The sequence below is a fragment of the Galeopterus variegatus genome, unplaced genomic scaffold, assembly GCF_000696425.1.
Source record: "Galeopterus variegatus unplaced genomic scaffold, G_variegatus-3.0.2 Scaffold6351, whole genome shotgun sequence".
Classification (NCBI taxonomy): domain Eukaryota; kingdom Metazoa; phylum Chordata; class Mammalia; order Dermoptera; family Cynocephalidae; genus Galeopterus; species Galeopterus variegatus.
This window is the reverse complement of record NW_007732462.1, coordinates 56,834-69,588: the sequence shown is the minus strand read 5'-3', so window position 1 is coordinate 69,588 and position 12,755 is coordinate 56,834. Positions and strand designations below refer to the sequence as shown.

Sequence of the window (12,755 nt, the reverse complement as noted above, 5' to 3'; positions counted from 1 at the left end):
GGTCATTATCCATGGGCCACCCTGGAGGGACGTCAATCCCCAGGTACTTTTAGCTCTCTGACGGAATAGGTGCAGTGGCCCAGGTGCTCAGGGGTAGTCCTTCTGTAGGAACTGGACCTGGAAGGAGCAAAGCACTTAGAAACTGGGGGATGAGCTCACAGAACTGGTAAGAGGGATCTGAAAGGACCAAGGGGGCACCAGCTTGGCCATACCCAGTCTCAGGGCATCTACACCAACTGGGCGGCTAGCTCAGCAGGTACACGTTTTTGGTGTTATTGGTCACTTGAACACACTAAGGAATAGGTGCAGTGGCCCAGGTGCTCAGGGGTAGTCCTTCTGTAGGAACTGGACCTGGAAGAAGCAAAGCACTTAGAAACTGGGGGATGAGCTCACAGAACTGGTAAGAGGGATCTGAAAGGACCAAGGGGGCACCAGCTTGACCATACCCAGTCTCAGGGCATCTACACCAACTGGGCGGCTAGCTCAGCAGGTACACGTTTTTGGTGTTATTGGTCACTTGAACACACTACTCTATCAGTCAGAGTCTGAGTAGAAAACCAAAATCCATGCCAGGTAGTTCGACAAAGGGAATTTAATATGCAGGAATTAGTTACAAAGGTGTTGTACACCCCAAGGGAGCAATAGGGGAAGAGAAGACAACTCAATATGAGCAAGTGCAGGAAGCCACCACCATTCCTAGGACTGGAGGGACAAAGAGAGGAGTTGGTGACAGAGCCCAGGGCCAGACCTGTGCAGCAGGAGATGCAACCAGGTGCATTTTCTGCCAGAGACACCACCTGAGACAGAGAGGAGAAGAAAACCCTCGCTTCTCCCTCCCTCCTGTCTGCCACTCAGTCCTCTGCTCTGTCTGCCACTGGCAGAATGCAGCTGGAAGTCACTGACCAGAAGCAGCCCCCCGGTCAAACAGCAGAGCAGGGGAAGAGGAAGAATGAATCTGAGGACAAAGGGGCCAATGATGAGCATACTTAACCATTCTTCTATCCAGCAGACATACTAAGTGCATGCAGCAAATGCCAGGACTGTGCTAGATGCTGAGAGTACAGCCTGGATTAGCGCAGTTTGGGGCAAGACTGCTTCTGTACAGCAAAATGACCTCCACGCCAGGAAAATACAGCTCCTCTTGGGGCTGTCTCTAGCCATACTGCACCTTTGTGCAAGTGAGAAAAAGTTGTCTCTCAAGGAGGACACTGTTCCTTGGGCACATAGCTTGGCAAGTAGATGGGGCAAGCCGGAAACTCCTGCGCAGGATGCTATTTCCACAACTGTGCCTGGAGATTCTGGTCCTCCCTAGGAGACCTTAACCTGAGGACCATGGACTCCAGGAGTGTGAGTCCCTGATAGCACATCATTAATTCATTCATTTGACAAATATTTATTGAGCAACTACTATGAGCCTGGCACTCTTCTAGATGCTACAGAGAACAGTGAAAAACTTCTCTACTTTCAAATATGGCAAAACCAATAACTGTTTAATCCAGGCAGAGGTGGTTTCATCGTAGTCATGTTTTTCTGTGTGTTTAAAAATATTTATTGGAAACAAAAGTTGGATGAGAACTGGCCAGTTAGCTCAGTTGGTTACAGAGCAATATTACAACACCAAGATCAAGGGTTCAGATCCCTGTACCAGCCAGTCGTGGAAAAAAAATAGCTGAAAGAAAAAATCTTCAAAGAGACAGACATAAATAAGATGCGTGTGTGTGCTCGTGTGTTGGTGCTAAGTGGTAAAGAGAACATACAACAGGAATGAAGGTTGGCAAGTATATATGGATATTCCGATTTTAAATAGGGTGGTTCCAGAAACTCCTCACTGAGAAGGTGCCATTTGAAGAAAGACCTTAAGGAGAGGAGGGAATAATCCAGACTGTTATCTGGAGGAAGAGATGTCCTGGCAGTGGGCACAGAAGAGGCAAAGGCCCTGACGCAGGAACATGCCCAGCCTCCTCCAGGAACAGCAAGGAAATAAGTGTGTGGCTGGAGCAGAGACTGGGTGCGAGGAGTAGGGGACACGGTCAGAAGGGACAGGGGAGGGGCTGGGCAGATCACACAGGGCCTTGAAGGCCACTGCAAGGTCTGTGGCTTTTACTTTGAGTGACAAGGGGAGCCACAGGAGGGTGGGACCTGAGAAGTGACTTGAATCGTATACGTAATAGGTATCCATCCTGCGTGGGGGATGGGGTCTATAAAACTTCTCCCGGACGCTGAAAGCAGGCCAGACCCCCGCAAAACAAGCGTGTGTGTGTTGGTTTGCCCTTCAAATTTTGCAGCTACCCAGTCTGCGCAGGAAGGGGCGGGCGCCCCGGGTTGCTTCGTTGGGGCGTCGTTGCCATAGCGACCCCGGCCAGGGCCCGCGGCGCGCCCGCTGGTGGCGGAAGTTGAAGCTGGAGGCTGCGACCTGCAGGTGAGCGTAGGTGAGCGGGCGCGGGTGGGACAGGGTTAGGGGACCGACCCCAAACCGTCTGGATCCCTCCCCTTCCACCTTCCAGTGTGGTGATTATCGTTATTTAGCATCAAAACAACCCGGGCCGGTCCCGCACCGCGTGGCAAGGCTTTCCCGAAAGTGTGGGACCGAGAATGATTTTATGATACACTGATGAAGCGTTAAGCATCACCTAATGACATGTCTGGGTTCTCTTACAATTCTCAGTAAGCCAAGGAGAAAGTGTCAGTATGGGGCTAACATGGCACTGACACCTCTTTTTTTGGTGGCTGGCCGGTATGCGGATCCAAACTCTTGACTGGGGTGTCCGAACACCATGTTCTACCCAATTGAGCTAACTCGCCATTAACGCGCCAGCGCCGTATTTCCTATTTATGGTTATAGTATGTAAAGTCTCCTTTTTGGATATATGAACTGATATTTTAAAGTGAGATAATTTAAAGATTAATAATAGAACAGGTGGAACTCGGAAATGAGAGGGAACCCCCCCAACCCCCCCCCAACATTAAACTTAGGACCTGAGCCTGTTTCCCTGTCCCAGTTTTATTTTATTTTATTTTTTGGCTGCTGGCCGGTATGGCGATCCAAACCCTTAACCTTGGTGTTATAACATCATGCTCCAACCAACTGAACTAAACTGGCCAGCCCCCAATCCCAGCTTTCAGCTCCTTCTGTTTTCTTTGACTGGCATGATTTTCTCTATTCCTAGGCATGATGGTCAAAATATGTAACAACCAGTATAGTATAGGTCCCATAGCTGCTCCTGGAAGTCCCTGCTGTAGCCAAGAGTTTACCCTGGGATGTCAGTCTTTCAATCCAGGGAGGTCAGTCTTTCAGTCTGAGGCATGGAGCAATGACTACCCCCATCCCCAGGTCTAGGTTAAGATATGGGGGTGGGAGTTGGTGAAATGGAGAGGGAGGGGGGAGGAGGAAAAGAAAAAGAGAAAAGGGTACAGTCAGAGCCTCCTTGGCTCTTCTTGGCTGAGGCCCTATTGTGTGCCGGTACTGGTTGTCTTAGAGAAAAAGAGAGAAGACGCAATCCCTGCCATCTATTGGGGTGGAGGGCAGAGATAACCAGCAGATTCCAATCCCAGGCATTCCTAGAAGGAGAAGTTGTGATCTAGGTTAGTCTTGAAGAAGACACAGGGTACTCCAAAAAGTTCGTGGAAAAATAGAATCAAAAGATAGACAAATCTTTCCATGCACTTTTTTTTTCCTTTTTGTCTTTTTTACTGACCCGTAACGGGATCACAACCCTCGGTGTCGCGCCCGTACTGGGGACCGGCAACGGGATCGCAACCCTTGGTGTTGCACCCGCACCGCGCTCAGCCAGTGAGCAGGAACCAGTCTCCACATGGGATCTGAACCCTCGGTGGGAGCGCCGCCGCAATCCCGAGTGGCGCACTCTCCAGTGCGCCACCGGGCCGGCCCTTTCCATGAACTTTTTGAAGTACCCTCATATAAGTACTGCTGCAAATGCAGATTGGCAATTCCAATATTCAGCCAGGAGTGAAATCCTTTCACACCACTGCCCCAGCTCCCTCTCCCCATCTTGGGATCTCCCCAGGACTCCAGAGTTCCCCACAACCCAGCAGCTAAAGGGTGTGTGCAGGACCAGGACTGACTACATAAAGTGTGGGGCTCAGTGCAAAATGTAAATGCAGGGCCTCTGCTCATAGAGTTTTTGGAATTTCCAAACAGTAAGAGCAGGGCAGTAAACCAAGCACAGCCTTTCTAAGGGTGGGGTCCTGGGTGGCTGGATGCCTGGGACAACAGAATCTCCTGGAACCTGTTCAGCCCTGAGGTCATTCTGACTGGTCATGCTGATGATTAAATATTTGAGGCTAGCACAACTGAGGGTGTGTGGGGGGTCCCCAAAACCCATGGAGGAAGATAGCTTGTATTTGGTGAAGGGGAACAGAGGTCCCTGAAATTTGGAGGAGACAGGTCTCTATCACCCTGCGTGAGCCCCATGGAGACAGACAAACAACATGAATGTCTGCTCTGGAGATCCTGGGAACATGAGGAGCACAGATGGTGGCTCCCAGACACTAGGGGAGGCCCTGGGCCACCAAAGTCCTTTTGAAATTCCACTAGTCAGGGCCGGGAGGAGAGCCAGGTCTGGTGGAAAACTTAACCAGGTAATGAGGCAGATGGCCCAGACAGAGGTGGAGGTAGAAGGGTATCCTGGTGTGCCTGGGACTGTCCCGGTTTTAGCACTGAAAGTCCTAAGTCCCAGTAAACCCTTCAGTCCCGGGCAAGTTGGGACAGTTGGTCACCGAGAAGCAGTATCTTTTATTGGCGAGCTCTCCCAACAGCTCACAAACCCATTCAAGGCCAGCCCCTGCACTTCGCCACCATCCCATCCAGCAGACTCATGAGGCAGGCAGGCCTAAGGGGGCTAAAGCGCTGGGTGCTGGGCCGGGGCACCCCCGTGTGCTGTGCAGTGGCCAGCTGTCTGCCAGCCCAGCATGGCCTGATTACCCCCTCACTCCCCTGGAGTGGATTTCAGCCCTTTTCCCTGGGGGATCCTCCAGCCTTCAGGCCAGCACCCTCTCTGATTGGTCATACTAGTTATTAAATATGTATGTAAATATGTACCATCACCCCCTCCCCAGGGGCAGCTTCTTTCTGATGCTGTCAGAAACCCTCCTGCCCTACTGGTCCCCCTGGGTTCCAATTGATTGTGCCATCAGACCCGCCCGGAGAGGGCCCCAGAAGAGGCAAGGGAGGGAACAGCTGAGGGTCAATCCAGCAGAAAAGGATTCCCACCAAGGGCTGCTCACCTGCCCTGGGGACTCAGAACACACATGACTCACCCCACTTGAGCTCAGACAGGCGCCTCCCCAGTAAGCCCTAGGATCCCAACATTACACGGGGCACACTGAGCCCCTGATGTCCCTAATTCCGTGCCAGCACCCTCAAGCCCCGCAGAAGCAGCCAACATGCCAGTCTCCAAGTGCCCAAAAAAGACGGAGCCCCTGTGGAAGGAGTGGGACCGGAAGGCGCAGAAGAATGGATTGAGGCAGCAGGTGCATGCAGTGAATGGTGACCGTTACGTGGGAGAGTGGAAGGACAACATGAAACATGGTGAGTGGGGGACCCTCAGAGGCTCAAGCAGCTATTGGGGTCTGAGCCGTGGTGGGGGATTGGGGTTAAGAAAGCAATGTGCCGAGCTCACTGGGGACATAAGGTGTGTCCACAAGCTTCCTCCAAGGGCTGAGTGCTGACCTGGACCAACCGGGGGCCTCCTGGACTCTGGAACCAAACTCAGCCCTGACTTCAACTGAGCAAGGGTCCTGGGACCAGCAGAGGGCAAAGAGGTCTTCAGAAACCAGCCTGCAGCCGGGCCTGTGCGGACTCAAGCTCAGTCCTTACACTCTGATGCTCTGGCTAAGCATGGGGCTGGCTGGCAGGAGGAAAAGGCAGCACCCCAGGAATCTGGAATTGCACCTGGGATTCTGGGCTCCAGATTCAGCCTGATGCTCTGCAGGGGCTGAGCATGGGGTCTGAATGTCAGGGCACAAAGGCAGACCCCCTTCCATCCCCCAGAAGTAGCAGAGACTCCCACTTGACTAACTGGGCTGGACTCTGGGTCTGACCAGCAGGGGGCGAGGGGGTCCTGGTTATACAAACTAAAACCTGATGGAAAAAAAATTTTTTTTATTAAAAAAGAAAAAAACGAGGCTGCTTGTTCCAGTCTTGCAATTCCAGATTCTGTGCTCTTAACCATTCTCTTCTCCTGCCTTCCTGGGTTACATGCTCTGGAGTCCGTAAACCTGGGTTAGAATCCCAGTTTCACCAACTACAACCTTGAGTGAGTCACTACACCACTCTGAGCCTCAGTTTCCTCATCTGTAAAATGGGAATAACACCTGTTTGTAAAGATAAGAGATGACATCTCCCAAGTGTGTAGCTCAGGATCTGTGCAGAAGGGGAACTTCTGGAATGTTCTCTGAGGGCTGAGTGTGGCAAGGATCACTGCTCAAAACTTTCCTTGTCCAAGAAGCCCTCCAAAGCTGACCCCATCCAGTATGTGGGACGACACCCACTCTCAGCACTTACTTAAGGTGAGACGTTTTGCAGCTGCTCTGAGCTCTGTGTACGGTTAAAGATGCCTGCATGTACTCTTCAGTTCTTGTGGGCAGCATGTAGTATGGACAGAGCCCTAGACTAGGGGTCAGGACCCTGAAGTTGTGAACCCGGCTCTACCAAGCAGTTGTGAGACTGCAGGTAAGTCATTTCCCATTCTCCAGACCACAGCTTCCCCATCTGTGCTATGATAGTGTGGGCTGACATGACCCCTGAGCCTTTCTTCTGTGTGAGTCCTTTCTCCTCTCAGTGCCTGCAGGTGTAGACCCAGAACTGATGGGCCTGGGGCTGCAGAAAGCACACCTGTCAGAGAACCCAGGCCCCCTCTCTTCAAGATACACCTTTTAACCAAGTTGAAGTGGGTTGCTGTGGTACAGGCAGATTGGAAGTGACCAAGAGCGTCACTATGCAGGGCAAGGAGAGGTGACCTGGTGGCTCCCCACACTATCATTCATTCACTCCACAAATACTTTTTTTTTTTTTTGGTGGCAGGCGGGTATGGGGATCTGAACCTTGACCTTGGTAATACCTTGTTCTAACCAACTGAGCTAATTGGCCAGCCCTCCACAAGTACACATTGAGGTCCCAGTCCATGCCAGGCCCTGCACTGAGCATCTTGCATAATCCCAACCCTCAGGGAGCTTCCAGTCTTGCAGAGAACCTGCACAAAAATAGGATGACATCTCCATTTTTACAGATGAGGAAACTGGGGCTCAGAGAGAGGAAGTAACTTACTCAAGGGCAAGTGGCTAAAAGTGGTGGCATTAGGATGTGAAGAGGACCAGAGAGGAGCTGTGAAAGGGCCATGAGGATATAGACAGTCAGAGAAGTGATGTCTGAGCCAAGCCTAGAAGGATGAGAATGAGTTAAGCAGGCAGAGGGGCATGGCTTCTAGACAGTGGAGTCAGAGTGGAGGTATGGGCTGGCTGGTTAGCTCAGTGGGTTAGAGCATAGCTTTTTTTTTTTTTTTTCTTTTTGTCTTTTTCTTTTTTTTTTTTACTGACCAGCAACGGGATTGCAACCCTCAGTGTTGCGCCCGCACCACGCTCAGCCAGTGAGCAGGAACCGGTCACCACATGGGATCCGAACCCTCGGTGGGAGCGCCGCCACGCTCCCAAGCGGCGCACTCTCCAGTGCGCCACCGGGCCGGCCCAGAGCATAGCTTTATAGCACCAAAGTCACGGGTTCAGATCCAGCTGCCAAAAAAATCAAAACAGAGTGAAGGGATTCCTTGTAGTATTAAGAGAGAGTGTTGCTTGTCTACGGAACAGACTGGAAGCCAACGTGGCTGGAGCAGAGTGAGCGAGGTGGGAGAGAGAGGGCAGGTCAGTAGGGCCAACCATATAGGGCCTTATGGGCTATAGTGTGTTTTGCTCTTATCCCAGAGACAAACAGGAAATGGCTTAAAGGTAGGGGTCACACTTAGTCTCTGCTGTATCCTCATCATTTGTGACACCCAGAAGGGGGTGCACCAGATATGTGTTGAGTAACTGGTGAGTCCACATGAATTAGGAATAACACAACTCAAACTGACTTTGTAATATTTACTGATCACCTACTATGTGCCAGGGACTGGGCTAAACCCTATGGAGGGGCAGCAGTGAAGAAAACAAGCATGCCTATTCTCATGAAGCTTCCGTATAGCAGGGCCAAGCAGGCAGCGAACAGTGATATAATAAATAAGTAAATTAGGGCTGGACGGTTAGCTCGCTTGGTTATAGCGTGGTGCTGATAACACCAAGGTCCAAGGGTTCAGGTCCCCTTACCGGCCAGCCACCAAAATATAATAATAATAATAATATGTTAGATGTGGTTAAGTATATGAAAACAGAAAAAGCAGAATAGTGTAATGGAGTTCTGGGTTTGCAAAATTAAATAGGGTGGTCTTACCTCAGTGAACAGGTGAGTTCTGAGCCAATACTCAGAGGTGAGGGAGTCAGCCAAGTGGATGTTTGCAAGAGACTAGCATTCCAGGTGGAAGGAACAACTGGAGCAAAGGAACAGCCTGGAGGCCAGTGAAACTGGAACAGAGAGAGGAAGAACAGGAGGTCAGGAGAGCTGGGGGTTGGAGAAGGGAGGTCAGATCATGAAGCCAAAAAGAAACTGAGCTGATTCCCTCAGGACTATTTCTCCATCTTATTTCTGCTTCTCTCTGGGCAACTTTTTTCTCTTCTATTGTGTGTACACCACTGTATGATAGACATGTGGCTGCCAGCATCTTAGTGACAGGCTAGAGGCGTCCTTTTCACTTAATGTATCAAACCTGTTGTGCAACCATCACCACTATGTACTGTCAGAACATTTCCATCACCCAAGAAAGAAACCCTGTACCAACTGGCAGTCACTCCCGATCCTCCCCTTCCCCAAGCCCTGGCAACTACCAGTCTATGTTCTGCCTCTATGGATTTGCCTGGGTATTCTGTATAAATGGAACATACAGTATGTGGCCTTTTGTGTGTGTCTTCTTTCACTCAGCATGAAGTTTTCAAGGCTCATCCATATTGTAGCATGTGTCAATTCTTCATTCCTTTCTATGGCTGAATAACATTCCATAGTAGACCACAGTTTGTTTACCCATTTGTCTATTGAACATGGACATTGAGTCGATGAACATTTGGGTTGTTTCCACCTTTTGGCTATTGCGAATGGTGCTGTTAGGAACATGCACAAGTTTTTGCTTGAACACCTGTTCTCAATTCTTTTGGTTATATGCCCAGGCATGGAATTGCTGGGTCATAAGGTAATTCTATGTTTAACTTCCTGAGAAACTGTCAAACTATTTCCCACCATGTCTGCACTATTTTAAATTCCCACCTGCAATGTATGAGAGTTCCAATTTCTCCATATCTTTGCCAGCTTTAGTTTTTAAAAATCCCAGGAAGCACTCTGCTTGGCCCAGCTCAGGTCACACGCTATTCTCTGTGGTCAGGAGTGAAGTCTCTTGCCAGATGGTAGAGAAGTTGCTGGAGACAGTGGTAAAGTCTGACTTCCAGCATCACCATGGGGGGAAAGGAGATAGCTTTCTCTGAAAGTTTTATTCATAGCCAAAAGAAACTTCCTAAAGGGTAAAAGTCAAGGTTATCTCTTCTCCAAGCCCCCTTCCTGCCTCAGGAGGCACCTGGGCTTTTATTGCCCTGGCTATTGACCATCATTTGGGGATAGGTTTGTGCTCCTGGCACCCCAGCCAAAAAACAGGAGGACTTTTACTGCTGCCACTTCAAGGGCCTGCCAATAGATCTATGTTTGTTTAGGAAGTGTGATGGAAACAGAAAACTCCAGTCTTCCAGTGGGTCAGCAGGGAGTTGAGGAATGCTAGATGTGGAATTGGCATTGCTGTTGCTTGTGATGCTTGCTTTCATGATCATTCATTCATTCATTTTTCTATTTTTGGCAGCTGGCCAGTACAGAGATCAAACTCTGGACTGTGGTGTTATCAGCACCAGGCTCTAACCAACTGAGCTAACTGGCCAGCCCCATTCATTCATTCATTTGATTCATTCATGTCAGAGCACAGGTTTTAAAATCAGATTGCATGGCATCAAAACCTGGCTGTGCCACTTCCTGACCGTCTGATCCTGGGCAATCACTTAACCTCTCAGACTCTGTTTTCTCTTCTCTGAAATGGATATGATAGTCATGATACCTGATTGAAGCCAAGCATGAACTTGGAACATGGTGAGTTTTCAATAAGCGATGGTTAGGATGATGATAATGATGACCCCAGCTATGTTAATTTTCAATTGCTGTGTAACAAATTACCACAAACTTAGTTGCTTAAAATACACATTTTTTATCTCAGTTTCTGTGGGTCAGAAGTTCAGGCATGACTTAGCTGGATCCTCTGCTTAAGGTGTCACAGGCTGCAGTCAAGATAGTGCTGGGCTGTGTTCTCATCTGGAGGCTTGACTGGGGAAGAATCCACTTCCAAACTCACTCAGGATGCTGGCAGAATTTATTTCCTTGCAATTTTAGTTTGAGGGCCCTGAGTTATTGCTGGCTGTCAGCTGGAGACCATCCCCATCTCCTAGAGGCCACCGTAGAGGCCCGTAGAGGCACACTCAGTTCCTTGCCATGTAGGCTTTCCCTACATGGCTGCCTATTTCATTTCTATAGAGAAAATCTACTAGCAAGATGGATCTTATATGAAGTTTATATAATACACAGACCTGTATTCTATATGCTCCAGTAATATAATCCTGGGAAGAGTTAGGAGTGCTATTCCCATTTTACAGAAGAGGAGACTGAAGCTGAAAGAGAGCCTAAGTGACTCACTTAAGAACATTATGCTGGTCATCTGCCTGTGTGCTCTCAGGTCTGTTCCCTTCCCTTCCCCTGCTGTGCTCTGGATTGCAAAGAACTACCTTTCCGTGGCTGCCTTGCTCTCAGCTTCCAGGTAGGTAAAGTCAATGGGAGGCCCTAGTAGAAGATCAGAGTGTGGATAGCTAGGGGGAGGCCTGGATATTTCTCCCCATTTCTCTCTGCTTCAGGTAGAATCTGGCAATAGCTGTGTCCCCTCTGTGGCTACAGCTCCTGCTAGGAAGGCTCTTCCTACATAGTCCCAGCATGCCCTACCATTGGTCTAACTCCTACCAGGTGGCCCCTGATCCTGGGTTCTGGTGACACTGAGTTTTCACATTGTCCCTCCAGCTCTAGGGGTGGTAATGACTCCTATGTTAAGCTCTGATTTGCCTCACTGTCTCCTGTGTGGATTCTCAGCTCTTCCATCCCCCTGTATTAAATTCTCTGTTTGAAATACCTATGTTGCTGTTTTGTCAACTGGACCCTGAACCCTGATGTAGTCACTGCACATGGAAGGCATAGTCATGAGCCCCAATCAATTTCAAACTTCCTCACCTTTACTCATGCTGTTCCCTCTACGAGGACTGCCTTTCCTGGCTCCAATGTCACCCCCTCTAGCAAGTCTCTAAATCCCCAGATTAGACTAATTGCCCTACCTCCATCTCAGTACCTACCTTCTTATATTGAAATTGATCTATGTAGGTATTCTTCAAACCTGTTTCATTTGCAAGAGATAGAAACTCAACTCTGCATGGCTTAAGCAATACAAGTTCAGCCACAATTGGATTCAGAGGCTAAGGTCACTGGAACTTAGCCTCTCCCTCCATCTCTCCACTTTGCTGTCCTCTGTGTCGGGTTATTCTTAGGTCAGCTTCTTCCCCCTGGCGTCCAGGATGGTGTCACCCTCCCACCTTACTGCTCAGAGAGAGAGCCCCTGCCAGCGCCACTAGCTCCAACAGAACTGGCTTGAGTCTCATTAGACCAATTGGAGTCACATGCCCTTCACTGAGCCAATCATAGTGGCTGGGTGGATAGAATACAATGATTGGCTAGGCCAGCCAGGGGGCGGAGTCAGCCCCACCCAAACCTCAGGGATTGAGAGAAGTGATTCCCCAAAAGAAACAGAAGTAGAAGGAAAGGGGCACTGGATAGACACCACCTGGCAGTCCCCTACAGTGAGTTGGGTCCTAGCAGACCATGAGCTCCTCAGGGGCAAAAATAATAACAAAGACTGACATTGATGTCGTTTCCTCTTTGTAGGCCCCGTTCTTTTTTTTTTTTTTTTTTCCTTTTTGTTTTTTTTCGTGACCAGCAACGGATCGCAACCCTCAGTGTCCCGCCCATACCGGACCGGGACCGGCAATGGGATCGCAACCCTCGGTGTTGCGCCCACACCTCGCTCAGCCAGTGAGCGGCCGGTCTGTATGTGGGATCCGAACCCTCGGCGGGAGCGCCGCCGCGCTCCCAAGCGGTGCACTGTAGCAGTGCACCACCGGGCCGGCCCTGTAGGCCCCGTTCTAAGTGCTCTACACATATCTCACATATCTTCTTGAATTTAGTGATCAGAATACCATGAGATACTTTTTTCTTTATTATTATTGTTGTTATTATTATTATTTTTGGTGGCTGGCGGGTACAGGGATCGAACCCTGGAGATATGTTTTTCTTTTAACAGAAAATTTGAATGATCCTATAATTGAATCTTTTTTCTCTCAGTTTTATTGCAGTATGATTGACAAATAAAAATTGTATATATTTGGGCCGGCTCGATGGCGCACTGGATAGTGCGCCACTTGGGAAGCGCGGCGGCGCTCCCGCCCGAGGGTTCGGATCCCACATACAGACCGGTTCCCGCTCACTGGCTGAGCGAGGCGCGGGAGCAACACCGAGGGTTGCGATCCCATTG

The 12,755-nt window shown here is 49.7% G+C and overlaps 1 protein-coding gene across 1 annotated transcript in view; it reads left to right on the top strand.

Moving 5' to 3' along the window:
* Positions 1-5,364: 5,364 nt before the first annotated feature.
* MORN3 (MORN repeat containing 3) overlaps positions 5,365-12,755 on the top strand; it is a 16,268-nt gene continuing 8,877 nt past the window's right edge. The window contains exon 1 of the mRNA XM_008590750.1: positions 5,365-5,548. Within this exon, the coding sequence (XP_008588972.1) occupies positions 5,404-5,548 (145 nt within the window). The 5' untranslated portion in view covers positions 5,365-5,403. The remainder of the gene's footprint in view (positions 5,549-12,755) is intronic.